Consider the following 27,870-nt stretch of genomic DNA (forward strand, 5'->3'; position numbering starts at 1 on the left):
CTAGTTCTTAAAACTATATCCAACTCGTGTATTGAAGTTGCCAGGTATTATAATGGTCTCATATTTGTGACTTTTCTTGATGTCTTCAAGCTGTTAAAGAGAGAACATTCTTGTCTTCATTGCTAAGTTGAAAGGTAGGCACATAGTCATTAAATAATGTGATGAAGCCATTCTGTGTATGCACCCTGAGCAGCATGAGTCAAATAGATATAGCAATGGGGCTTTCACAGAATGACAGCTGTTTCTAATAGCAAAGCCTACTCTCTGTTCTCTCCTTTCTCCTGTTGGCTTCTCAGGAGCCTTGGATAGAACTTGCATCTGAGAGCTGTGTTTCTGATAATGCAGCAATGTCAATTCTGAGTCTAACTAATTCATAGTTTAGTAGTGCCATTTTCCATATATCAGAGTCCAAATTGAACCCAGGGGTCAGTCTGAACATTTTAGCATGTGGGTAGCTTTATCATTTTTGCTAGTATAGCTCACATCAAGACCTACAGTTCGTACACCCAAACAAGACAATGTTCACTTACAAATCAGCAATATTTTCAGGAAATGAGCAGAAAGTAACTTTTAAAGAGAACTGTTTCTCAGTTGCAGCTGTTCAGAATCAGGTGATATTTCCAGTCACCTATCACTACTGGTGTGGGCAGCGGAGTCCCCCAAGGCTCAGTCCTAGGGCCGGTGCTGTTCAACATCTTCATTAGCGACCTGGATGAGGGTGTGGAAAGCACCTTGTTCAAGTTTGCTGACACCAAGCTGTAGGGTAAAGTGAATACACCGGCAGGTAGGGACCACGTCCAGGCAGACCTGGATAGGTTAGAGAAGTGGGCCGATCTGAACAGGATGCAGTTCAACAAGTACAAGTGCAGGGTGCTGTACCTGGGGAGGGGGAACCAGCATTATGGTTATAAGTTAGGGGCTGACCCTCTCGGCAGCACAGAGGCAGAGAGGGATCTTTGAGTCAGGATTTACTCCAGGATGAATATGAGTTGCCAATGCGACAAAGCAATAGGCAGAGCCAACCGCACCCTGTCATGCATCAGCAGGGTCATCACTAACAGGTCCAGACAGGTCTTGCTCCCCCTCTATGTTGCACTGGTCAGGCCGCAGCTGGAGTCCTGTGTCCAGTTCTGGGCACCGTACTTCAAGAGGGACGTGGGGAACCTGGAGAGGGTCCAGAGGAGGCCACTCGTATGGTTGGGGGCCTCTGTGGCTAGCCCTATGAGAAGAGGCTGACGGACCTGAATCTCTTCAGTCTCTGCAAGAGGAGACTGAGGGGGGATCTTGTGGCTGCCTACAACCTTATCAGGGCCAGCAGCAGGGACTCAGGGAAAGTCTGTTCACCAGGGCCCCCCTTGGAGTCACCAGGAACAATGGCCTCAAGCTGAGGGAGGATAGGTTTAGGTTAGATATTAGGAAGAATTACTTCACTGTAAGGGTGGCAGAGCCTGGAATAGGCTTCCCAGAGACGTAGTGCTCTCACCTTCCCTGGAAATCTTCAAGAGGAGACTGTAGAGGCACCTGGCTGGGGTCTTACGACCCCTCCCACCCCCAGTGCTCCTTCCTGCCCATGGCAGGGGGTTGGACTAGATGATCTGTCTAGGTCCCTTCTGACTCATTGATTCTGTGATTCTATGATACTCCTCTTCCACCAGGGAGAATAAAGAGGACATGCTTGCATGGGAAACTAGTCAGGTGCCTTCTGATTATGAGGATGAACTAGTAAGGTCTGGGGATGTGTAGTTATTCAATTACTTTACTATAATTAAGTGTGCAGTGCTATGGCTTCAGTAACTGAGATGGATACAGAAATGTCAATAATAGTAATTGTCATGGTTTGAGTAAGTTCTTGTTCTTTCTGAGTCAAAAGTGTTCTCAAGATCACTTGGGGAAATGTCTACTTTATTGTTTGTAAAGCATTTAGCACAATCGAAAGTTCAAAGATCCACCTGAGCTTAGCAGCCCATTAGCTCCATCTGGTAAAGGCATAGAATCAAAGGACTGGAAGGGACCTGAAAGATCATCAAGTCTGGTCTCCTGCCATGGGCAGGAGGTTATTAGGCTTAAAAGAGCTCAAAAAGGTGCTTGTCTAACCTCCTCTTGAGCACCTCCAAGGATGGCAACTGCACCACCTCTGCTGGGAGTATATTCCAGATTCTAGTTACCCTTACACAAAATAAGTTTTTCCTTATGTCCAGCCTAATTTTTCCCTCTATTAGCTTGTGCCCATTGGTCCTTGTCCTCCCAAGGGGTGCCTTCCTGAAGAGTTGCTCCCCCCGATGTGCTTGTAGGCAGCTATCAAGTGACCTCTCAGCCTCCTCTTACTCGGACTGAACAGGTCTGGTTCCCAGAGTCTCTCCTTATAGGGCCTATCATCCAGGCCCCTAATCATATGGGTAGCCCTTCTTTGTACTCTATCCAGCTTATCCACACCCTTCCTGAAGTACAGTGCCCAGAACTGGACACAGTACTCCAGCTGTGGCCTCTCCAATCCTGAGTAGAGAGAGAGAAGCACCTGGATCTGTTGGGGGTCAGGAGCAGAAAGAGCAGGGCGCACGTGTGCCCCACACACGTGTGCCCCCTTACCTCGGCAGTGGAGGCAGCAGGCAGTGATTGGTAGAGGCAGCGGAGGGGGCAGGGTTAGGGTTGGTGCGCACAAACAGTGTGTGCAAACAGGTACACTCGTGCTCTGTAGGGGCACACCGGCGTTTGCGCTGGTGTTTGCATAAGGCAGGCCCAGAAGGGAACCTCCAACAAGTGACAGCAGTAGACTCAGCTCCACCTAGATGGGGCAGATGCAAAGCACAACTGCTAGGGGCCCCACCCTGGCACCGCAATACACCACCACCTGCCCTGGGCTCTTCTGAGGCCTCCACCCAGATGGAGTTCATGGTAGGGTCGGCGGCCCTTGCCCTCCTGTCTGTGGGGGAGGCTCGCTGGGGTCCTGGCAGATGGTAGAGGGGGTGGGACCTGGTGGTTCCCTTGCCTGTCCCTCCTGTGCCCGGCTTAGGGCTCTGGAGGAGCAGGTGAGGGAACTCCAGGCTGAGGGGAATCAGGGCTGCAGAGGATGAAATCAACTCCTGTTTCTGTTCACTGCAGGCCTAGTTGTCCACTGTACAGCCCTCCCAGGAGATGCGTCCAACACTGGAGTGGCAGAAGGTGTCCACCAGATCCAGAGCTGCTGGGGCTAGAGTGGTGGAGGCTCCCCAGATACAAGTGGGGAACAGGTATGAGGCCCTGGCAGCTGTGACGGACAACGACGAAGGGGATGCCTCCAGCGGGGAGGATACCACTCCCCACTCGACACAAGCAGCACAGAGAACAAACACCAGCAGGAAGAAATGCCAGGTCTTCATCATAGGGGACTCCATCCTATGAGGACCAGAGGGACCCATCTGCCATCCTGACCCCATGGCATGAGAGGTCTGCTTCATGCCTGGGACTTGGGTTTGGGACATCACAGAGAAGATCCCAGCCTACATCCAACCTGCAGACCAGTATCCCATGGTTCCCATCCACATGGGAACAAATGACATGGCCAGGGGCAACCCAGAATGCATCATGAAGGACTTTGAGGCTCTGGAGGCCAAGCTTTCGGAGATGGGGGCACAGGTGGTATTCTTCTCTATTCTCCTGGTGAGTAGGCATGAATGGTGACACAAGGCCTGCATTGGTGAGGTCAACCAGCGGTTATGGAGTTGGTGCCACCAGGCAGGCCTCAGGTTCCTGGATAACGACCCATGCTTTCATGTAGAGGACTTGCTTGGGTGGGATGGGCTACACCTCTCTCCTAAAGGCAAGTGTGTCTTCTCTTTCAGGTTGACTGATCTCGTGCGGTGAGCTTTAAACTAGCTGCACCAGGGGATGGGGCCACAGGAAGACTTAAGGACACTTCCCAACCGAGACAGGTGACATATGCAAGGAGTACCCAGGTAAGCAACAGAGGTCCAGATAGTCTTGAAAATTGGGGTGTGGTACACACAGTAATTCAAGGCCTTAAATGCCTCTATACCAATGCTTGTAGTATGGGGAATAAGCAGGAGGAACTTGCCCTCTGAATAGCCTGTTCAAACCCGGATATAGTACAGCTCACAGAAACCTGGTGGGATTCATCCCATGACTGGGCAGTTAACATTAGGGGATATAGGCTTTATAGGTGGGATAGAACAGGAAAAAAAGGTGGGGGTGTGGCACTTTTAGTCAAAGAGCAATACACATCCTCTGCCATCAGGATGGGGTCAGAGGAGGGGCAGGCTGAAGTGCTCTGGGTCAGGATACAGGGGGGTCGTGGGGAAAGGGACTTAACGGTGGGGGTCTACTACAGACCTCCCAACCAAGGGGAAGAGCTGGACTGTGAATTCTCAGGTCAGCTTGTGGAGACACTTAAGGCAAGGGATGTAGTTGTCATGGGTGATCTAAATTACCTGGACATCTGCTGGGAGAAGCAATCAGCCAGGTCGGACCACTCATGGAAGTTCCTGGCTGAGATACAGGACCTCCACTTAACCCAGGAACTGCACAGTCCTACCAGGGGGAATGCCCTGCTGGACCTGATCCTGGCCACAGGTGACAACCTGGTAAGAGGACTCCAGGTCCTCGACCACCTGGGCAATAGCGATCATCACTTGCTGGAATTCACCATCCAGCACAAGGCAGTAGCCCTAGACTTTATGAGGGCCAACTTCAACGAGTTGAGGAGATTAGTAGGAGAGGTTCTGGGGTCCTCGAGAGTAGGGGAACTCAGTGCCCAAGATGTGTAGTCGTTCCTGAAGGAGACGATACTCAGAGCCCAAGGAATGACAATCCCAACAAGAAGCAAAGGGGTCATGAGTGCTCAAAAGCCCCCTGGCTCACCAAGGGCATTCATGAATGCCTGATTGCCAAAAAGAAGGTGTACACCTGGTGGAAGGGAGGGCCTATCACCAAAGAGGAGCATACCTCCACCCTTTGGGTCTGTAGGGGTGCTATTAGAAAACCTAAGGCAGATATGGAGCTAGGGCTAGCATCAAGGATCAAAGATTATAAAAAAGTCCTTTTTTAAATATATAGGGAGAACGAAGAAGGCACCGGATAATGTGGGGCCCCTGCAGAATATGCTTGGCAATCTGGTGGTTGCACCACAGGAGAAATCAGACCTCTTTAACAAATTCTTTGTCTCCATTTTCTTGTGCAAGACCCAGGACTCCCCTACCAAGATTCAAAACGGACTAAGGAGAAATGCCACCAAGCCTAAGGTCAGGGAGGACCAGGTTAGAGAGCTTCTGGAGGGGCTGGACATGTTCAAATCAGCAGGCCCAGATGCTCTCCACCCCAGGGTGTCAAGGGAATTGGCAGGGGTTATTGTGAGGCCCCAGCATGACTTTATGAATGCTTGCGGTGCTCTGGCCAGGTGCCAGATGACTGGAAGAAAACCAACATGGTCCCCATCTTTAAAAAAGGGAAGAGGGAGGACCCGGGCAACTATAGACCTGTTAGTCGTGGGGAAACTCTTTGAGAAGATTATCAAGGAGCACATCTGTGATGGGCCAGCATCAGGGATGATGCTTAAGGGCAACCAGCATGGTTTCATTAGGGGCAGGTCCTGATAGACCAACATGATTTGTGACCTGATCTTAGAAGGCAAAGCACTGGACGGAGGTGTCGTGGTGGATGTAGTCTTTCTGGACTTCAGCAATGCTTTTGACACCATCTCCCACCCCATTCTCATTAAAAAGCTAGGTTACTGTGGCACTGATGACTACACAGTCAGATGGATTGCAAATTGGCTGAAGGGTCATACACAGAGGGTGGACAGGTCATTTTCGACCTGGGGGGAAGTGGGTAGTGGAGTCCCCCAGGGCTCAGTCCTTGGGCCCCCACTGTTCAATTTCTTTATTAGCGACTTAGATGATGGGGTTAAAAGCAGCCTGTTTAAATTCACTGATGACACCAAGATTTGGGGTGAGGTGGGCACACTAGTAGGGAAGGACAGATTACAGCAGGACCTAGACCAGTTACAGGGGTAGGCTAATGAAAATAGGATGGGTTTCAATACAGACAAGTGCAGGGTGCTGCATTTGGGCAGTAGGAACCAGCAGCACACTTATAAGCTGGGAAACTCCTTCCTCAAGAGCAGGGTGGCAGAAAGAGATCTTGGAGTGATTTTTTACTCCAAGTTGAACATGGGCCAACAATATGAGGTCATGGTCAATGGGGCTAACCATACCTTGTCATGCATCCACAGATGCATATCAAGGAGGGCCAAGGAGGTGATCCTCCCCCTCTATGTGACACTGGTAAGGCTGCAGCTGGAGTACTGTGTCCAGTTCTAGGCCCCACACTTCACAAGGGATATGGACAGCATTGAGAGGGTCCGGAGGAGGGCCACCTGCATGATCCAGGGACAGCAGGGCAGACCCTAGGAAGAGGGGCTACAGGACCTTAACCTATTCAACCTTCACAAGAGAAGGCTAAGTGGGTAACTGGTGGCCATCTATAAACTCAGTAGGGGGGACCAGCAGGGTTTGGGAGAGAACTTGTTCCCCTGAGCACCCTCCAGGGTAACAAGGAAAAATGGATACAAGATGTTAGAGAGTAGGTTTAAACTAGACATCTGAAGGCACTACTTCACAGTCAGGATGGCTAGGATCTGGAACCAACTTCCAAGGGAAGAGGTGGTGGCTCCTACCCGGGGGTCTTTAAAAAGAGGCTTGACATCTACCTGGCTGGGGTCATTTGAGCCTGGTTTTCTCTCCTGCCCAGCTCAGGGGGTTGGACTAGAAGATCTACAAGGTCCCTTCCGACCTTACTTCTAGGAATCTAGGAATCTGTGAATTAGACACACATTGGCTGATGCATGCCAGAGTTTTATTTACCCTGCTGGCGACTTCATTGTACTGTTGGCTCATGGTCATCTTCTGGTTGATTGTGACCCACAGGTCCTATTCAGATGCTGTGCCAGCTGGTAGACCACCATCCACCATGTAATTATGGTGAAGGTTCTTCCTAGCCAGATGAAGGACCCGGCACTTTTCCCTGTTATACCCCATCTAATTCCGTTCAACTCATAGAACCAATCTGTCAAGGTCATCCCTGGCTCTGGCAAGAGATGCATGGGCGGAAGCCCATTGCACCTCCATGAGCCCAGGGACCCCCAGAACCCCCCAAGTGGACCCCAGAACCCCCAATGAGCCTTGGCCTACTTGGAGGTAAGCAGGGGCCTGTGGTGTGAGGGACATAGCCCAGCTGTGGGGCAGCTGAGTGGAGCTGAGGAGGGTCATACCCTTCTTGGCTTCTACTTGGCCCAGCCCACCAGGGAGCCACATGACTGGGGCCACCCAGTGCATGAGATAGAGAAGGGGGAGCACTTACCTGTCCCCCTCCTTTGGTGGGAGGAGGGACCCCCTAAGTCCCCCGAGATTGGCACAGACCCAGCAGGCCCTTCTACACATTCACACAGTTTAAAAAGGGCCCAGCAATGGCATAAGTCACATTAAATCTCTGGCTCTAGAAGCCTGTTTTGCACCCCCATGAGCTCAGGGACCCCCAGGACCTCTCTGAGTAGAGCCGAGGAGGTTCACACACCCCCAGCTCCTACTTTGCCCAGCCCCCCAGGGAGCCATGCAACCATAGCCTTGTGAACAGGATACACAAACAGGCATGCTTCTGGGCCCAGCATGTGAGTTAGCATGGGAATTCACACTGGAAGGTGTGCAGGGGGGCCTGAGGCACTGCCAGTGAGCTGCAGGGTAGGTAGTCCCTTCAGTAGCCAGGCTACCAGTGGCACAATGTGGATAGCCACATTCTGCACCCTGAGGGTCCCCTCAGATTCTGAAGCCTCCCTCTCTGGTGCTTCTGAGATCTCCACCCAGATGGAACCCATGGTTCTGGGCTCTGTGCAGGTACAGCCTCTGGTTCTTGGCTGCAGGGGCTGCCTGGCACATTTCCAGGCACATGGGACCAGGGCATGGCCACCTCCCCTTGTGAGGTTTGCTCCACTTTGGAGTCTCTGGGGTGCCAGATAAAGGAGTTCCAGGCCTCAGTCCAGAGACTGCATGCCATCAAGGATGGTCAGCAAGAGATAGACTCCTACTGCCAGGCCCTTTATCCCCTGGAGGCTGAGGGTAGACCAAGGTCACCTTCCAGGACAAGGCAAGACTCTAGGATCTCCCACATTGTCCAGCCAGGCGGTTGAACCAAGGTAGTCAATGGCCCCAAGGCCTGCTGCATCAGGGTCCCCTCCCCTCTGGAGCTTTTCAACAGGTATGAACCTCTTGCAGATTCCAGCTCCTGAAAACAAGGGAGAAGCACTTTCAGCTACCATCCCTGCTCTCCCTAAGGCCACATGTAGAGTGGTCAAAGTGGGAGACTCCCTCCTGAGGGGGACTGAGGGTGCAATCTGATGCACTGACCCCTTAGCCCAAGAGGTCTACTACCTCCCAGGACCCCATTTCTGGAATATAGTCAAGAAGATCCCAAAACTCATCCACCCTACTGACCAATACCCTATGCTCCTTATCCATGTGGGCATGAATGACACAGCTCAGAGCAATCCCAGCCAGGTCATGAAAGGCTACAGGGATTTGGGGGTGGGGCTTAGGGGGTTGGAGGTGCAGGTGGTGTTTTCCTCTATCCTCCCAGTTTCGGGTTATGGGCTGAGGAAGGAGAGGAGGATTGAGGTAGTTAACCAAAGACTGTAGTGCTGGTGTCATCATGAAGACTTTAGCTTCCATGATCACAGTCTGCTCTTTGGTGAGAGAGGCAGTGGTCTGCTGGGAAGAGATGGCCTCCACCTCACTGCACTGGGGAGGAGGTTCTTCTCAGTCAGAATGGCTGATGTTTGACCACGCTTTAAACTAAGCCCACCAGGAGATAGGGGGACTACCGCCACAGCAAGCCCACTGGGCAAGTTTTGCAAATCCAGCAGTCTAAGGCACTCAAGGGAACCCACCCCTACCCCAGCCCTGGAACAATGTGTAGGGAGGACTAGGGCCTCCAATGGGACACTTACATGCCCGTATATCAATGCCAGGAGTTTGGGGAATAAACAGGATGAACTGGTCTTCCTGCTAAACAAGAATGTCTCTAATCTCATAGGGATAACAGAGACCTGGTAGGACTCTACCTATGACTGGGCCACAGGCATAGATGGCTATACCTTGTACAGGAGATATTGTGTAGACAAAAAGGGTGGGGGTGTAGCTCTCTATGTTAAGGAAAGCTCCACATTTCTGCAAGCTGACATTGGCATCCAGGGAGGACGACTGGGTTAAAATCCATGGTGAATATGGCACAGGGAACACAATGATAGGAGTCTACTACTAATCAAGATCAAGAGCTCAACCAAGAATTCACCAAGGAATTGGCTGAGGCTGCACACTCCCAGTGCATGGTTGTCATGGGAGACTTCAACTACCCAGACATCTTGTGGGAAGAGCACTCGACCAAATCTGAACCGTTGCAAAGCTTCCTCATGTGTGTGGAAGAGTTCTATCTGACTCAAGAAGTCTATGTACTGAGAGGAGGCAAAGCGCTGCTTGACCTGGTACTGGCAATGAGAGATGATCTAGTCAGTGACCTAATGATTGAATGGAATCTGGGTGACAGTGACTATCCTCAAGCCAAAGTCCTCAAATTCAGAAAAGTTGACTTTGACATGCTCAGGAGGCTTATTGATGAAGCCCTAAGGGACCACAACCTGAAGGGGAGCAGAGTTCAAGATGAGTGGTTGCTCCTCAAGGGAGCGATCCTGAAAGCACAAGCAATGTCTATCCTGTCTCAGAGGAAAGGCAGCAAAAGGGCACAGCAGTCCCCTTGGCTCTGCAGGGGACTTGTAGACCTTCTGTGTCTAAAAAGAAAGACCTATAAAGGATGGAAGACTGGAACCACCTCAAAGGAGGAGTATTATGCACTGGTCCAGACCTATAGGGAGTGAACCAGGAAAGCCAAGGCTGCAACTGAACTCCAACTGGCTACATGTATCAAAGACCATAAAAAGTCCCCTATGTGGGGAGCCCAAGGAAAAGCAAGGGTAACATTGGACCCCGCTAAACCAAATAGGACAACTCATAACTGACACCCAGGATAAAGCCAACCTGCTTAATGGCTATTTTGCGTCAGTTTTTCACTAACCCCAAGGGACAACCCTGCCCTATACAGCACAGGACAGCCAGGGTGAAGGAAAATTGTTACCTACATCAATGTAAACCATGTGAAGGAACACCTTGAGAGTCTGGACACCTTCAAGTCAGCTGGCCTTAACAGTTTACACCCCAGGGTACTTAAGGAGCTGACAGGCATCATAGTTCAGCCACTGGCACGGATCTTCAAGAACTCGTGGTACTCAGACAAAATGCCCGAAGATTGGAAGAAGGTCAATGTGGTGCCTATCTTCAAGAAAGGGAGGAAAGTAGATTTGGGGAACTACAGGCCTATCAGTCTGACCTCTATCATAGAGAAATTCCTGGAAAAAATTATCAAAGAAACCATTCTTGACAAACTGGCTGATGGCAACATCCTGAGGGATAGCCTGCATGGAACTGTTGTGGGTAGGTCTTGCCTGACCAATCTCATCTCCATCTATGACCAGGTGACATATCACCTGGACAAGGGAGAAAAGATTGACATCATATATCTTGATTTTAAAAAAGCTTTCAATCTGGTGTTCCATGATCTCTTCATGGAAAAATTGGCCAACTGTGGCCTTGGCTACCTCATGGTCTAATGGCTGGGGAACTGGCTCCAAGGTCAGACCCAGAGAGTGGTAATAGACGGAAGTAAATCATTGTGGTGTGCCGTGACCAGTGGGGTCCCCCAAGGCTCTGTCCTTGGGCCAATACTATATAACATCTTTATTAATGATGGTATCAGAAGTGGACTGGCCAAGTTTGCCAATAACACCAAACTTTGGGATAGATCCTTTGACCCCAGCTGACTTCGTGCCCCTGGAGCAGGAGGCTGGACTCAGTGATGTTCTGAAGTCCCTTCCATCCCTAATGTCTATGAAATTCTGGATCCTTACCCTATCCTCTTATGTGCCCGCATTTCCCCGCAGCTTGGTATCATCCATGAACTTAATCATTGAGCTTTCCATCCCCTCATCCAGGTCATTAATAAATATATTAAAGAGCACAAGTTCAAGCACCAATCGCTGGGGGACACCACTGGAGATGGCCCTCCAGGATGAGATGATCCCATTGATTACAACTCTCTGGGAGTGACCTCTAACCCACCTCACTGTAGATTGGTTTAGGCCAGTACCCTACAATTTAATTGAGAGGATCTCATGAGAAACAGAATCAAAGGCTTTACGGAAGTCTAATTAAATGATATCAACCTCATCTCCAGCTGGTTAGTAGCTGGTCATAAAAGGACACCAGGTTAGTTGGGAATGATCTACCCTCAACAAATCCATGCTAGTTGATTCTTAATACCTCACCAGTTATGAGCTTGTAACTGATGGCCTCCTTAACAATTTTTTCAAAGATTTTTCCAAGCCTGAAGTCAAATTCTCTATAGTTTGTAGGGTTATCCTTCTTCCCTTTCTTGAAGGTAGGCACCACATTGGCCCTCTTCCAGTTGTCTGGAGCTACTCCTGAGTTCCACAACTCTTCAAACAAATTTGCCCTGCTATAAACTCAGACAATTCTTTCAGGGCTCTTGGATGCATGGCCCAGCAGACCTGAAAACGTCTAAATGTTCTAAGAGTGCCCTTACCTGTTCGGGGCTGATTTCATGTGGTCTGTTGGATAATCAAATGAATGATGTAGATATAATCACATAAAGGGTGCATTTACACATGCATATTATATTAAGGGAAAGCAATAAACTCCGGTGCATATCATATGGGAGTTTATTGCTCCTGGGTACTGCATTGACACATGCATCCAGAACTGCAACTCATTGAGCCAGGTCAGAGCAGCCCAACTGGTAGCAGGCCTGGGGATTCAGCCTGCCAGCCCAAGGCTCCTCTGACCCAGCCCAACATGCTGTGGAGGGGCTGGCTGGGACACAAGGGTGCTCCAGTGGGGGACTGACTTCCTGGCTTCCTGACTTGGCTCATCCATGGATTATGCTTACCCCTTTTCACACTGAAGGCCCCCGGACTGGCTTCTTATGTCCCAGGGTGACGTTATTATAGTTATTGTTATTGTTGCATCATACACACATTTAATCACTGCTCTATTTACTGCCCTTCATAACTTCTTGGTGGCTATGACCTCCAACTATCAATGATCTTTTTGAATGGAAGTTACTGGAAAAGTGTGTTACAACTGCATTGTCCACTCACAGTACTCATACAATAGTGATTGGGACCTTATAAACACATAAACTGATGGTGGGAACAATTCCTTATACAGTGATATTCCTCTATTATAGAACTGATTCTGGGGCATGTTTGCAATGCACTCATTTGTAAATTATGAGGTTCCCAAGTTCAAAGCTAATCTTGTAGAATTTTGTTCATTTAAATGTGTGGAAGAAGAGATTGCACTATTAAATATTCATGTATGCTATCAAAGGCTCAGAATTTTTACTTGAGGTGAACACACAACTCACCCCCTGTCTGAGATCTTTCTTTATGTTTTAAGGGGCATAGGCATAGTAATCAGAAGTACCAGTTAAAACAAAAATTTTATGGACAATCACTGTGAATGTAGAGATGAATACTTTATGGATGAAAAACTTTCATTACAGAGAAATGTTTAATCCTTCTTACTCTTTTATAGAATTTTTTAAGCTGTCCTTTGGCTCAATTATTTAGCTTATGTTTTTGGATCAAACTTTGTAAAATTCCTTCATTTTCTTCCAAGCAATTGGCCAAGTGGCATATTTAAGGAATAACACATGAAGTGCTAGAGTTTTTCAGTCTTTTTTCAGCTGTATATATGTAAACACAAAAATAATTACCCCCCTCTCCCAATAATTGTAGGCTAAAGTTTATCAATCTTATGTCACTTATTATGAACATTTCTTGTTGACCCAGTGGAATCCTACCTGTTCTGTAATACAGGATGTCAAAATGCTAGTAATAAACAATTTATTTTTCTTTTAATATAAAGGCATAACAACTTCACTGGCAAAACTGCCACTGACACAAACTTTTAGGGTCACATAATTTCTGATTCTCTTTTTTTTAGCTTAGAAATGAATGAGTCACAGAACAGATTTTTTTTTGCAAAATAGACCAATAGTCAATTAAATATTAATATTATTTTCACTATGGATAACTATAAATATAATTTATAATATAAATTAATTAATATATATATGTTCTCTATATGACTACTCAGAATCACATAGGCCAGTTACCCAATACCTCATAACCTAATTTTATACCTAATTTTGAGTGTAGGGAGAAACATTAAATATTATTTTTTGTTGTTTTGGTTAACAAGAATGAAAATCATGACTCTCAAGAGGTGCATGATGATAAATTTAAGTACCCTTTATGCTGTACCTTCCCCATATCTCCTTTTTAAGAGAGCTGTCATCTCTTGCAAAGCTTCAAGGCTGCTATACATAGGCTTTCCATTTGTGCTAGACTGTAGTTCTGCTTTCCTTTCCTGTGCTCTCATGACAAGGTATTTAGCAGAATTCACAGATTGGTTGGAATATGACAAGCCATACCATGAGTGCTTCTGCTACAACCTAAACTTGCAACCTGTGAGATATTAACCATGTACCTTATCTCCTGTGCTACCCCACTTCCTTATGGTTATGCTAAGCTGAAATAAGTTATGATGACAAAAAGCAGCATGAGAAAAGGAGGCCTGCTGGCCACTGGATGACCCAGTAAGAAAGAAAAAAAAATGAAATGCACTAATTGGCAAAAAGACACTGAAGAAAGTATGAAAATAGCAGCTACAAATGTAAAAGAACTTACTAATGAAAGTGCAGGTGCATGAATTTGGGGAAAAAAACAAAAAAGATGAACATCTCAAAAGAGAGAGAGAGATAAGAATGGGCATGAGATGGGAGGGGGTGAAGAGGGTGGGAGTGAAAATATAAAGACAGGATTTTGGAGACCTGTCTCTCACAGAGACCTAGGGGAGTGTGAATAATGTATGGTGTCACTACTGGTTAAGGACAAGCTTCTCCAAGTTAGACTTACTATTAATCAGACAAAGTAGTCTGCTGCCCAATGACAATAAACTTTTCTGAGCTTTTACTACCAAACACATATCCAAGTTATGTTTTCTGGGTCACCTTCAGGATCTGAAAGACAGCTTGATAGCATTGGCCTTCCAGAACATACAAACTCGAGTAGTCAGTATATCAGAAGGAACAGCAACCAGATACCACCTGAGAACATATTCTGCACCCCTCAGCCCAACACTATAAATTCTCCCAGTAGCCCCAAATTATTATGATAATTGGAGATTGTCCAAATATTGTGACTTTTAGACTTCACCTCCTATTTCAAGCTCTGTGGGGGAGGGGGGGATTTCTTTGTGGCACCAGTTCTTTTCTTTGTGGTTATTGCCTTTTGATGACTAGCTTAGTAAGTGGTTAAGCTAGATTTCTGGCTGGTTTGCGATGGCTCAAAATGGTATTTAGAGGTTTAATTTTGAGAATTCGCTTGTAGGTAAAGTAGATATGCATTACAATGGTGGCCCAGGGCAATGGCAAGGGTTAATTGATTTGTAAAAGCCTGTTTGTGGGCAAAGTTTCCTTCAAGGTCCATAGTGTCTGAAGCCAGAAGACAAATAAGCTGGGAAATTGATGACATAAACAGTGTTCCATGACAGAGATAAGAGACTCTGCAACATTGGCACCAGGTCACAGTGCCTAACTGCAGAGCCCTTGGGATTTCTGGTTTTGGTGAACATACCAAATTAGGAAGCCCGGTAAACAACCAAATTAAGATGTGTGCATGTGATGGGTTTGTGAAACAAAGAAATATGCTGACAGAAAAAGATGTGGACAGTATGATGACCACAGGGAAACCAATCAATGATGCCCAGAGATGAAGAGTCATCACAGGGAAAGAATATAAAGCAGGGAAAGAATACAAAGCAGCAAGGTGTCCCCTCCACAGGGAAACCCAAGGCCACCATGGACAGAGGGCATACCACCAGCCTGTCTCACCTATCCTGCTGTGGGGAATGACGGGGGGGGGGGGGGTCCCTTGGCCTTCAACCTCCAGGCTGCTGACATCTGGAATTCAAGAGAGAACCTCAGGGTGAAGCTCATGTACTGACCAGACTTACCTTGAGACTCTGTGACAGCTCCAGGACTTGTAGATATAGAATTGTTTGCATTATTTTTTATCTGTTATTACTGTGTATCAATAGAATTTACCTGTTATCAAATAAAGAGGTCGTGGTCGGTCTGAGGTTTTGGGTCCACCCAGAAAAAGGCATTTGGGTCATAAATCCAGTGCCAACAGTTTGCACTGCTAAAATGGTGCAAAACAGCTGGAGTGGTGGTCAGAAGGTTAAAAAAATTCACCCATCTATTTTCACTTATCCAAGCCACTGAACCATTTCCCAGCATAAATAAGGGGGAAAATATGCCTAATATCTTGAAAATATTTTCACACTATTTTCTGGCAAACAAGGTTCTTTGGGTGAATCTGGTATCTTTTATTAGACCAACTTAAATATTTAAGACCCCTTTGGCAGTCTGGTGAAGCCTATGGACCCCTTCTCAGAATAATGTTTTTAAATGCATAAAATGAAATGCATAGGATTACAAAGGAAACCAATTATATTGAAATACAGTTATCAAAATATTTTTAAAAATTTATGATATAGTAATATATGTGCTTCTTTATTAAAGCATTAAATAACAAGAAAATACATTTAAAATATAGGCAAGTTAAAGTTAAATTTTATTTTTTTAAAGACATATCAGTGTGAAGGCTGTTGTTGCTTAGCTTGAATAAGAACATGAAACTGTGGGGTGGTCTTTGACAAGGCAACACGGATGTCAGGTTGGACATCCAATCGATTTCCATTTTTTTGTTTTGATGGTTACAAGTGTTGAAAATCCTGATTTGCAAAGATATATTGTTGCAAATGGAATTAAAGCTTCCATAGCTCACTTTACAAGGTGAGGATAGGCTTCTCTCAAGGAGCACCAGAATTCTCCAAGGCTTTTTGAGTTAAACTCCAATTGTAGTAAGTTTTTTGTCCTAAAATCATGAGATCCAAGAGAAGTGGTGCTGGCCCCTACCCTGGGGTCTTTAAGGGGAGACTGGATGTACACCTTGGTGGGGTCGTTTGACCCCAGTACTCTTTCCTGCCTGGCAGGGGGTCAGACTCGATGATCTGATGAGGTCCCTTCCGACTCTAGAAACTATGAGTTCATCTTTGGCTAGGTCAACATCTTCAATACAGTTTATATCAGAAAGAAAAGGATTGTGGATCCATGGTTCAACTTTAATGCCATCAAGATTGAAATAACTTTTGAAAGAGTTCTGAGGTGTTTCCAGGTGTTCGCAGATTTTTCTTTTCAAAGAAATTGACAGAGAATTTTGTATCTCAACTCCATCTTGGTAAAACACTTCCTCCAGCATTTGAAAGTTTGCAAGGATGTCGGCCTCTACTCTTTTCTTCCATATTGGCAGCTTAGCCAAGAAGTCTTGTAATTTTTCAGTAGCATCCATAATGATGACTTCAGGACCTTGAATTGAAAGATTTATCTCATTTATATGGTTAAAAATATCTGCCAGGTAAGCCAACCCATGGATAAAATCCTTTCTTTCAAAGTGTTCCAAGACTGGGTTTTCTTTTTCTTTCAGAAAAAGTGAAACTTCTGCCCTTATTTCAAACAAGTGCTTCAAGACTTGTCCTCTTGAAAGCCAGTGAACTTCTGTGTGGTAGAGAAACACTTCATATTCTGCTCCCATTTCTTCACAAAATCTTTTTAAAATGCGATGATTCAGAGACCTGCTTCTGATAAAGTTGATGACTTCTATGGCTGTTGACAAAACTTCTTTCAGGGTTGTTGGAAGAGTCTTTCTTGCCAGTTCATGTCTGTGTGAAAAGCAATGAGTGACGACGACGTGAGGAGCTTCCTTTTTCCCTAAAGTAGCAAAACCAGATGTATTACCAAGCATCACAGGAGCTCCATCTGTGCAAAGAGTATGAAGCTTTTCTTTCCAGTCAAAGTTTTGTTTGGGGAAAAAAACTTTTTACCATTTCCAAAACATCAACAGCCTTTGTAGTTTCCAAAAGGGACTCACAAAATAAGAATTCTTCTTTGATGGCGTCAGCATGCACATAGCGAACAAAAACAAGGAGCTGGCTACATTGAGAGATGTCTGTAGTTTCATCCAGTTGCATACTGAAGGGGAATGGCGAGGCTGCCAATTCTCCAATGACCTGCTTCAAAATGTTAAAAGAAATATTAACTATTCTAGAACGTATCACATTATTTGATAAGGAAACTGCTTCCAGTTTTTTCCTTTGTTCCAGCCCACAAATCAGCTCGACCATTTCCAGTGCACATGGCTTTACTAAAGTCTCTCCAATAGTGTGGGGCTTCTTTTGTTTGGCAATACGGTAAGCAACTTTATAGGATGCTTCAATAAAAGGTTTTTGTGAAATGGCAAATCCAAGTTTTGGAAGTGTCCCAGCTTTTTCGAATAGAGCTTTCTTCGCGCGAAACCCCGCCCCCCTGCATTTTTAGATGCATTTTCAGGATGGACAGACGTGAGGTGCTCTTTCAGTTTTGCTGGCTTCATACTTCCATTCACAAGAATATTTCCGCACAAAAAACACTGTGGCTTTTGTGTCCCATCACGTTCATTAATGCAAGTGAAACCATATAATACAATCTTCATCATACTTCCTTTTCTTCAACATTTCGACTTTAATTGGGTCTGGGTCACCAATGTGAGAACACACGACTTCACCGTTTGGTGGCTGAATGACTACTAGGTGCAGAGTTGCCCAATAGTTGGCCAGCTGCGTCGCATGAGAGTCTGTAGACAAGAAGACTGTGATCACGTGCGATCTAGCAGCTGGTCTAATAACTACTGTAATTTTGAAGTAGTGATGAGCATAAACGATATTTTGAGATATCTGCAAAAACTTTTATGTGATATGAAAATATCTGTGATTTCTATTTTTGACAAAGTCACAGGTACTGCTAATACTACTGTGGTTTGTTGCCTACATTCATAATTGAAGGAAATGCTAGATTTCAGTGAGAGGTTAGTGAAAATAAAGATGTAATTTTTTTCCCATCCAAGTTCATGGACCCCCTGAAATCTATCCACAGACCCCTTGGGGGTCCATGGACCCCAGGTTAAGAACTCCTGGCTTACACCAACATGGCTACAACCTACACACTATTTTCTGGAAACGTCTTAGAGAGAATAGCTTCATGTACATAAGTTTTAGAAGGCAGGCTGATTTTATTCATGTAGAACATGCCACTCTGAGCCATTTACCTTGCCAAGCACCTGCACAGTTGCAGGTGTTTTAAGTATTATTAAACAGCACAAACTGGGACTTGGTATACTTGTTCTGTAGCATTCTCAGGTGTTTGTGTAATCAGGCTATATTTGGGAAATTCACAGTTTTCAATTGTCCTCAAGGCCATACTTCCGCTCAAATGCTATGATGTTACCTGCATTTGTAGAAAGATTGTAAAAAGCAACATCTGCAAGCACAAGTTATTTTAAGACCTGTAAGTGCTTGTGCATCTTGGTTCTATAAATATAGCCCAGTGTTTTTCCCATTCTAATTTAACAAAACACATAGAAATAACTTTCACCTGTAAGTAAAAACATGCTGGAGCTATTAGATGAACATACACCTTAAAATGGTCATTATAAAGCCTGGATTTGAAGCCCTGCTCCATAGTCCCTGCTTATGCTACTTATTATATAGATAGATAAAGCTACTTCAAGAAAACATTAGCCTGCATTTTAATAGGGCTTTAATCATGCTAAGCTAACTTCATGGGGCTAACCAGAAATACATCATTTTTAGCCACAGGGCTTGCTCCCTGTTAGTATCAAAGTGGACTCATTTCCAATATCCCATAATAGAATATTGTAGTTGCCAATATTCAATTAGCTAACCATGATGCCCAACATATTATAAGCAGCTCTGCCAACTCATGTCCTTTTTCCAGGAACTTGCCCCTATACAAGAATCCATAAATGTGTTCAAGTGCAGCTGTGATTCAGGGACAACCTAGTACCTGTTCGCTCAGGCAAACGAGCGAAACGAGCAAACAGGTAAGCAATGGGGGCCAGGTCAATGCTGGGACTAGGGGGGCAGTACACACATCCACGGGAAGCCTCAAGTGCCTCTACACAAATGCTCGTAGCATGGGAAACAAGCAGGAGGAACTCACCCTCCTGATGGCTGACACCAGCCCGGACATAGTGGGGATCACGGAAACATGGTGGGACTCTACGCATGACTGGGCGGTGAATGTCAAGGGCTATAGGTTGTACAGGAATGACAGGATAGGAAGGAGAGGTGGGGGCGTGGCACTGTATATCAAGGAGGAATACACATCCTCGTTAATTAACAAGGTATCAGAGGAGGGGCACTCTGAGGTGCTTTGGGTTATAGTACAAGGGAGCCGAGGGGTGAGAGATTTAATGGTGGGGGTCTACTACAGACCTCCCAACCAAGGAGAAGAGCTTGACCAGGAATTCTTAGTTCAGCTCACAGAAGTGGTGAAGGCTAAAGATGTGGTAGTCATGGGGGACCTGAACTTCCAGGATATCTGCTGGGAGGAGCAGTCAGCCAGGTCTGACCGCTCACATAGGTTCTTAGACAGAGTGCAGGACCTCCATCTAACCCAGGAGGTGCACAGCCCCACCGGGGGGACGCCTTGTTGGACCTAGTGCTGGCCATGGGTGATGACCTGGTGAGGGGGCTGCGGGTGCTCAACCACCTGGGTGACAGCGATCATCACCTGCTGGAATTTACCATCCAGCACAAGGTGGTAAGGGCATGCAGTAAGGCAGCAGCTCTAGACTTTAGCAGGGCAAACTTCAGCGAGCTAAGGAGGATAGTTGGGGATGCGCTGAGGTCCCAGAGGGGAGGGGAGCCAGGTGTTCAAGAAGAGTGGTCGCTCCTTAAGGGGGCGATCCTCCAAGGACAAAGGAAGGTAATCCCAATGAGGATCAAAAGGAGCAGGAGAGCACACAAGCCTCCATGGCTCACTGTCACAGGATCAAGGAGATGTCCTGTGACTAATGGAGGGTTAAGGAGCTCCCAATCACCAGAGGCAGCTCAGGTGCTGGTTGCTCCAGCAACCAGATAGGTCATGAGACCGGAAGGGGGCAGGGCCAGGCCTTTATAAACTGCCCAGGCCTGAGCCAGAGAGCACTTCCCTTCTGGCGGCCGCAGGAGCAGGAGCTCTGCAGCAAAGCTGAGCAGCCTGAGTTGGTGGTTGCAGCCTTGCCATGCTGACTGGCTGTGATGATGCTAGGGAGGAGAACACCCTAAAGGGAGGTAGGGTTGCAAGCCCTAGAGGGACTTGGAGTTTACTTTATGAGCGGGGAGGCTCTGTATTGTTTATGTTGTAGCCAGGTGGCTCGGGTTTCAGTTATAGTTACACCGGAGGACCGGGTGAGGCTGTAGGGGTGAGAGGAAGCCTCACGGGGACTCCCCAGCAGCTTGGGGGTTCCTGGTGCCCAGTGGGGGCACAATGCCACAGCGGGCACAGCACAAGGAATGCCGGAAAGGCGCTTGCCGAGTGGGGTTGTAGCCCCAGCCGCGAGAGGCGCAGCACAGGCCCCAGAGTGGGGCAGCGGGTGCGAGAGGTGCGGCACAGGCCCCAGAGTGGGGCATATTCAGACAAGAACCCAGTAGGGTCAGAGAGGCCAGGTAAGGCTCCAGCCGCCTGAGCCCAATCCGGTATCCACTAGTATTCGGACAGTAGAGTGACTAGCAAGGGTTTAGGAAGATGGCCCAGGTGGCGTGATAGCCTTGGGAAGTTTGATGACTGGCATCAGGGCATGGTGAGCCCCAGGGGCACCAGGGAGTGGACAAACCCGGGGTTGCCGGAGCGGGGCGCCAGGGTGGGATGAGCCCAAGGGGTGCCAGTGAGGGCCGGTAGGAGGACCAGGACAGAATAAATGTCCAGGAACAACTGCGAGGCTTGGGGCATGCTAAAGGGGAGGTTTGGAGGCACGCATAGCCCTTAAGGCAAGGGGTGCACAGAGGTACCCCATACGGAGTAGGGGCAGGGACATCCACACCGTTCACCCGGGGGATAAAGGCAGCCTCTCATCTATACCTATTTATCATCAAAGTCGTGGCAGGCGAGAATCCGAGGGTGCTGAGTCCACCTTACATGACGGTAGGGGGCACTAGGGAGTACACGGCCACTCCTAAGACCCCACTCCCTCACACTCACCAAAAGCATCCGAGAATGTCTCCTTGCTAAAAAGGAGGCGTGTACCAAATGGAAGGAAGGGGTCATCACCAGGGATGACTATTCTGCAGTCGCTCGGAGTTGTAGGGGGGGCAATTAGGAAGGCCAAGGCAAAGATGGAATTAGGACTAGCTTTTCATATTAAGACAATAAGAAGTCCTTCTTTAAATACATAGGGGGCAAAAAGAAGGTCCCAGGTAACTTGGGGCCTTTGCAGGATGCGTTGGGAAATTTGGTCGTCACACCAGACGACAAAGCTAACATGTTTAATGATTTCTTTGCCTCTGTCTTCTTAAGTAGGGACCAGAACAGCCACCTCCCTGCTGGGCCCCTCTCAGGGCCCAGGGGAGGCACACCTGGGCCAAAGGTTAGTGAGGAACTAGTTAGGGAGCTTCTGGAGGAGCTGGATGTATTTAAGTCAGCTGGCCCGGACTATCTCCACTCTAGAGTCCTTAAGGAATTGGCCGAGGTCATTGCAGTACCCTTGGCACGACTCTATGAGTACTCGTGGTGCTCTGGTGTGGTCCCAGAGGACTGGAAGAGGGCCAATCTTCAAAAAGGGGAGGAAGGAGGACCCAGGAAACTATAGGCCAGTCAGTCTTACCTCGATCCTAGGCAAGCTGTTTGAGAAAATTATGCTGGCACACATCCATGAGGGGCCAGCAAAGGACTGCATGCGTAGGGGCAACCAACATGGGTTCATCAGTGGCAGGTCCTGTCAGACCAACCTGGTGGCCTTCTATGATCACGTTACCCAATCATTAGATGCGGAGGTAGCAGTGGACATAGTCTTCCTGGACTTCCAGAAGGCATTCGACACGGTCTCATTAAGAAACTGGGGGACTGTGGTGTTGACGCCCACACAGTCAATTGGGTTGCCAACTGGCTGGAGGGCTGCACCCAGAGGGTGGTAGTGGATGGGTCTTTCTCAACCTGGAAGGACGTGGGCAGTGGGGTTCCACAGGGCTTGGTCCTCAGTCCTCGGTCATCTTCATCAGCAATTTGGACGAGGGGGTAAAAAGCACCGTGTTCAAATTCGCTTATGACACTAAGATGTGGGGGGATGTGGGCACACTAGAAGGTAGCATCAGGCTTCAATCAGACCTAGACAGGCTACAAGGGTGGGCAGGTGAGAATAGGATGGGATTCAACACAGACAAGTGCATGGTGATGCACCTGGGGAGGAACAACCGGCACCATACCTACAGGTTGGGGAACTCCCCTCTTGTCAGCACGGAGGCGGAAAAGGATCTTGGACTCATAATTGACTCCAAGTTGAACATGGGCCGGCAGTGTGGGGAGTTAGTCAGGAAGGCCAACCGTACCTTGTCATGCATCCACAGATGCATCTCAAGCAGGTCCAAGGAGGTGATCCTCCCCCTCTATGCGGCACTGGTCAGGCCGCAACTGGAGCACTGCGTCTAGTTCTGGGCGCCGCACTTCAAGAGGGATGTGGACAGCATGGAGAGGGTCCAGAGGAGGGCCACAGGGCAGGCCCTATGAGGAGAGGCTACGGGACCTGGACCTGTTTAGCCTCCACAAGAGAAGGCTGAGGGGGGATCTTGTGGCCTGTTACAAACTAGTCAGGGGGGATCAGCAGGCACTGGGGGAGTCACTGTTCCCCCGAGCACCACCAGGAGTGACCAGGAATAACGGTCACAAGCTGGCAGAGGGTAGGTTTATGTTAGATATCAGGAGGCGCTACTTCATGGTCAGGGCGGCTAGGATCTGGAACCAACTTCCAAGAGAGGTGGTCCTGGCTCCTACCCTGGGGGTTTTTAAGAGGAGGTTAGATGAACATCTTGCTGGGGTTGTTTGACCCCAGTATTGTTTCCTGGCATGGCGGGGGTCAGACTAGATGATCTACTCAGGTCCCTTCCGACCCTAGAAACTATGAAACTATGAAACTACCTTAATGTGCCATAATCAGCCCTACTGCTCATTAGCACTGATGCTTGCTTTTTTGGTGCCACTAATGCTCAATAAACTAATTGTACTACACATTAGCACATTAGCATGGGTCATCCACCATGCTAATGTACAGTAGAATTAGTCTACTGTGCTCAAAGCATCTTGTGTAGATACACCCAGGGGATTGTTTTGGGGGTAAGTTCCACATTTTTATAAAGGCTTTTAAAGTTGAATATTCATAACATTCTCATTTATTATTTTACTACATACAGAATTTCCAAATTCTTTTAAAAAAGGATATTGTATTTATCAGACTAAAGTCACTCCCTTAAAGCTAAGATTTTACGCTCTAGTTATATCTGTAGAATTTTAAAAATTAAGAAAATGTCATGCTAAATGATTGCTTATTTTCAATAGTTAATTTCTGAAATTTATTCTCTTAAATTAAATTTCATATATAATTAATTAATATTCCATCAAATCCATGTTGTTTAGATTAAAGCCACTAGCAGTTTAAATATGTGTCCAAAACTGAAAAAGTATAGCAATTGATTCTATTTTTTTGCCACTGAAAAATATACATTTCTTCTTATTTTTTTAAAACTTGATTAGAGGAAAAAATTACTCTCAAGCTAGGACCAAATGTCACGCCTCATTAAAAAGTTTCTGGATGAATTATATAACCTTCAAAAAATAATAATAGGAATGTTTAGGAAATCCCATGACTTCGAACACAAACATTCTGAAGTAGGGGTGTGTGAAGCAGGTTGTATTCCATTCAGATTTGGACTGATTCAGGGGACAGTGATTCAATTTACTGATTCAGATCACTGTCCCAATTTGATTCAGCTGAATATGAATCTGAAGATTCTATTCTGATTCAGAGAATCAGTGATTCGGCCATAGACAGAGCTTTATATATTTTTTCTATATACCTTGAGGTACCAGGCATGACTCATGAAGCATCCCACAGGAGTGCAGGGGGACCCCCCCCCGATATCCCAGGCATAGTGATTAGCCACAGGGGGGACCCCAGATGCCCCCCCAGACCCAGGAGGCACCAATCACAAAGCCAGGGGGATCATAGTTTCATAGTTTCATAGTTGGTAGGGTTGGAAGGGACCTGAGCAGATCATCAAGTCTGACCCCCTGCCTTGGCAGGAAAAAGTACTCGGGTCAAATGACCCCAGCAAAGTGTTCTTCTAGCCATGTCTTAAAGACCCCCAATGTAGGAGCCAGCACCACTTTGCTTGGAAGTTGGTTCCAGATCCTAGCCACCCTGACAGTGAAGTAGCACCTCCTGATGTCTAGTCTGAATTTACCCTCTGCCAGCTTGTGACTGTTATTTCTAGTCACTCCTTGTAGTGTTCGGGGAAACAGGGACTCCCCCAATGCCTGCTGATCCCCTTTGACTAGTTTGTAACAGGCCACTAGATCCCCCCTCAGCCTTCTCTTGTGGAGGCTGAACAAGTTCAGGTCCCGTAGCCTCTCTTTGTAGGGCCTGCCCTACTGCCCCCTGATCATGCGAGTGGCCCTCCTCTGGACCCTCTCCATGTTGTCCACATCCCTCTTGAAGTGCAGTGTCCAGAACTGGACGCAGTACTCCAGCTACGGCCTGACCAGTGTTGCATAGAGGGGGAGTATCACCTCCTTGGATCTGCTTGAGATGCATCTGTGGATACATAACAAGGTACGGTTGCCCTGCCTGACTGCATCCTCACACTGCCGGCCCATATTCATCTTGGCATCAGTGATGACTCCAAGATCCGTTTCTGCCTCTGCACTAATGAGAAGGGAGTTCCCCAGCCTGTAAGTATGGTGTTGGTTCTTCCTCCCCAGGTGCATCACCTTGCACTTGTCAGTGTTGAAACCCATCCTGTTCTCATCTGCCCACCCCTGTAACCTGTATAGGTCCAATTGCAGCCTATTCCTCCCTACTAGTGTGCCCACATTCCCCCACATCTTGGTGTCATCAGCAAATTTGAACAGGGTGCTTTTTACCCCCTCATCCAAGTCACTGATGAAGATGTTGAACAGTGCAGGCCCATGGACCGAGACCTGCGGAACCCCACTGCCCACATCCCTCCAGGTCGAAAATGACCGATCCACCACCACTCTCTTGGTGTGGCCCTTCAGCCAGTTAGCAACCCATTTGACTGTGTACGTGTCAACACCACAGTCCCCCAGTTTTTTAATGAGAATGGGGTAAGAGACAGTGTAGGAGGCCTTGCTAAAGTCCAGAAAGACTATGTCCACTGCTACCCCTGTATCTAAGGATTTTGTGACCTGGTCATAGAAGGCCACCAGGTTGATCTGACAGGACCTGCTTCTAATGAACCCATGTTAGTTGCCCCTAAGCATAACCTCCCCCCTAGCCCCTCATGGACATGTGTCAAGATAATTCTCTCAAAAAGCTTACCCAGGATTGAGGTAAGACTAACTGGCCTATAGTTTCCTGGGTCCTCCTTCCTCTCTTTTTTGAAGACGGGAACCACATTGGCCCTCTTCCGGTCCTCTGGCACTACAAGTGCTCTTACAGCCATGCCAGGGGACCTGCAATGACCTCAGCTAATTCCCTCAGCCCTCTGGGGTGGAGATTGTTCGGACCAGCTGATTTAAATACATCCAGTCCCTCCAGGTGCATCTTAAGTAGAGCCAGGGAGGTGATCCTCCTCCTCTATGCGACTGTGTCCAGTTCTGTGAGCCCCATTTCAGGAGGGATGTGGACAACATTGAAAGTGTCCAGAGGAGGGCCACCCGCATGATCCAGGGACAACAGGGCAGACCTTACATTGGAAGACTGCAGGACCTAAACCTGTTCAGCCTTCACAAGAGAAGGCTGAGGGGGGACCTGGTGACTGTCTATAAACTCACTAGGGGGGACCAGAAGGGTTTGGGGGAGACACTGACAATGTGAAGTCACAGTCACTAGCACCCCCTGGCATGACAAGGAACAATGGACACAAATTATTCGTGAGTAGGTTTAGATTAGACATCAGCAAGAACTACTTCACAGTTAGGGCAGCTAGGAGATGGAACCAACTTCCAAGGGAAGTGGTACTGGCTCCTACCTTGGGGATCTTTAAGAAGAGGCTTGATGCCTACCTGGCTGGACTCATTTGAGTCCAGTTTTTTCTTGCCCAGGCAGGGAGTTGGACTTGAGGATCTACAAGGTCCCTTCTGACCCTACTTCTATGATTCTATGAGATACCCCTGGAGCTCGGGGGTGGTGGGGAACAAATCAAATAACAAAAGAAAGAAAGAAGCTCCAACACAAACTGGGCTCCCTGCCCCTTTAACTACCCCTCTACCTTTCCATGTCTCAACAGGGCACTGGCTGCCTCATCCCCTTAGGCAATGAGCTTCCCTGCCTACTCTAAGGCACCTCCAGATCCTTAGTGATGCTCGCTCCAGCTGCAACCCTTCCTGGCAGTCCCTCTCTCTCAGGGCGGACTCCTTCCGGTGTTCCCCCGTCGTCCTTAAGAGGTGTTCCTGGCATCCCTCCATTGCTCCATCTGCAGCATCGCCAAGATGATCCTCTTCTTCCTTCTTGCCTCTGTCCCAGCCATTCATGCTCCTCTGGTCCTGTGTACGAGATCGCCTCCACTGTGGGGTCATGTGCGGCTGCGTTCCTTCACTCCCCCCTGGCTCTGCTGTGTGCGCTGCCATTTTTATCTGTGTCGTTTGGCATTCAGCTTCAGCGCTGATGTCACCAGCTGGACGCAGCTGGATAAACAGGCAGCTGACGAGCTGTGCGGGTTCTGCCTTCTGCCCCTCATGTGCTGTATTCTGAGCTGCCAGTGAGTATTTCTCCGTACAGCACATCCCAGGACATGGACAACACTGAGAGGGTCCAGAGGAGGGCCACCCACATGATCAGGAGACAACAGGGCAGACCCTACAATGAAGGACTGTGGGACCTAAACCTGTTCAGCCTTCACAAGAGAAAGCTGAGGGGGGACCTGGTGACTGTCTATAAACTCACTAGGGGGGACCAGAAGGGTTCGGGAGAGACCTTGTTTCCCCTAGCGCCCCCTGGCATAACAAGGATTAACAGCCACAAGATGTTGGAGAGTAGAGTTAGATTAGACATCTGTAAGAACTACTTCACAGCTAGGGTAGCTAGGATCTGGAAACAACTTCCAAGGGAAATGGTGCTGGCTCCTACCATGGGGGTCTTTAAGAGGAGGCTTGATGCCTACCTAGCTGGGATCATTTGAGCCCAGTTTTTTTTCTTCTGCCCTGGCAGGGGGTCAGACTTGAAGATCTACAAGGTCCCTTCTGACTCTACTTCTATGATTCTATGATTCTGTGATTGAGGGGGGTGCTGCCTACAAGCTGAGGTAGCACCCCACCCACTAGCAGCCCACCCAGCCCATCCTGGGGGAGAGACACTGTCACCATGGAGGGGAAGACTCAGGGCCCCCACAGCTCAGGGTCTGCTTAGCATGCTGGCAGCTTGCCCCCCATCCATGGGCAGGCTCCACCAAAAAAAAAAAAAAGGATCAGGCCCCTCACCACTTCTGCCTTCAGCAGGTGCTTAGTGAAGGCAGGTGAAGTGCGGGGCCCAATTCTTTTTTGGCAGAGCCTGTCTACCTCCCTGTGGCTGGGAAGCAAGCTGCT

The 27,870-nt window shown here is 47.7% G+C and overlaps 1 protein-coding gene across 1 annotated transcript; it reads right to left on the reverse strand.

The window, feature by feature from the left end:
- Window positions 1–26,865, reverse strand: LOC149869125 (protein ZBED8-like). The gene is made up of 4 exons (XM_090037691.1): window positions 26,623–26,865; window positions 17,171–17,309; window positions 16,274–17,010; window positions 1–90 (listed from the first exon to the last, which is right to left on the reverse strand). The coding sequence occupies exons 1-4, from the start codon at window positions 26,863–26,865 to the stop codon at window positions 1–3; spliced, it is 1,209 nt and encodes a 402-aa protein (XP_089893817.1).
- Window positions 26,866–27,870: the final 1,005 nt, after the last annotated feature.

Source organism: Crocodylus siamensis, chromosome 3 (genome assembly GCF_052110815.1).
Source record: "Crocodylus siamensis isolate JL-2025a chromosome 3, ASM5211081v1, whole genome shotgun sequence".
In the NCBI taxonomy this organism is placed as follows: Eukaryota; Metazoa; Chordata; order Crocodylia; family Crocodylidae; genus Crocodylus; species Crocodylus siamensis.

Excerpts from the sequence above, each read along its gene's own strand:
- LOC149869125 (XM_090037691.1), bottom strand. The coding sequence starts at position 26,865 with ATGACCCCACAGTGGAGGCGATCTCGTACACAGGACCAGAGGAGCATG. Across the intron at positions 17,011-17,170 it reads CAAAGAAGAATTCTTATTTT|GGAAAAAGGAAGCTCCTCAC; the intron begins GTGAGTCCCTTT and ends TTGCTACTTTAG. Across the intron at positions 91-16,273 it reads ATGAACTCATAGTTTCTAGA|CTTGAAGACATCAAGAAAAG; the intron begins GTCGGAAGGGAC and ends TCTCTTTAACAG.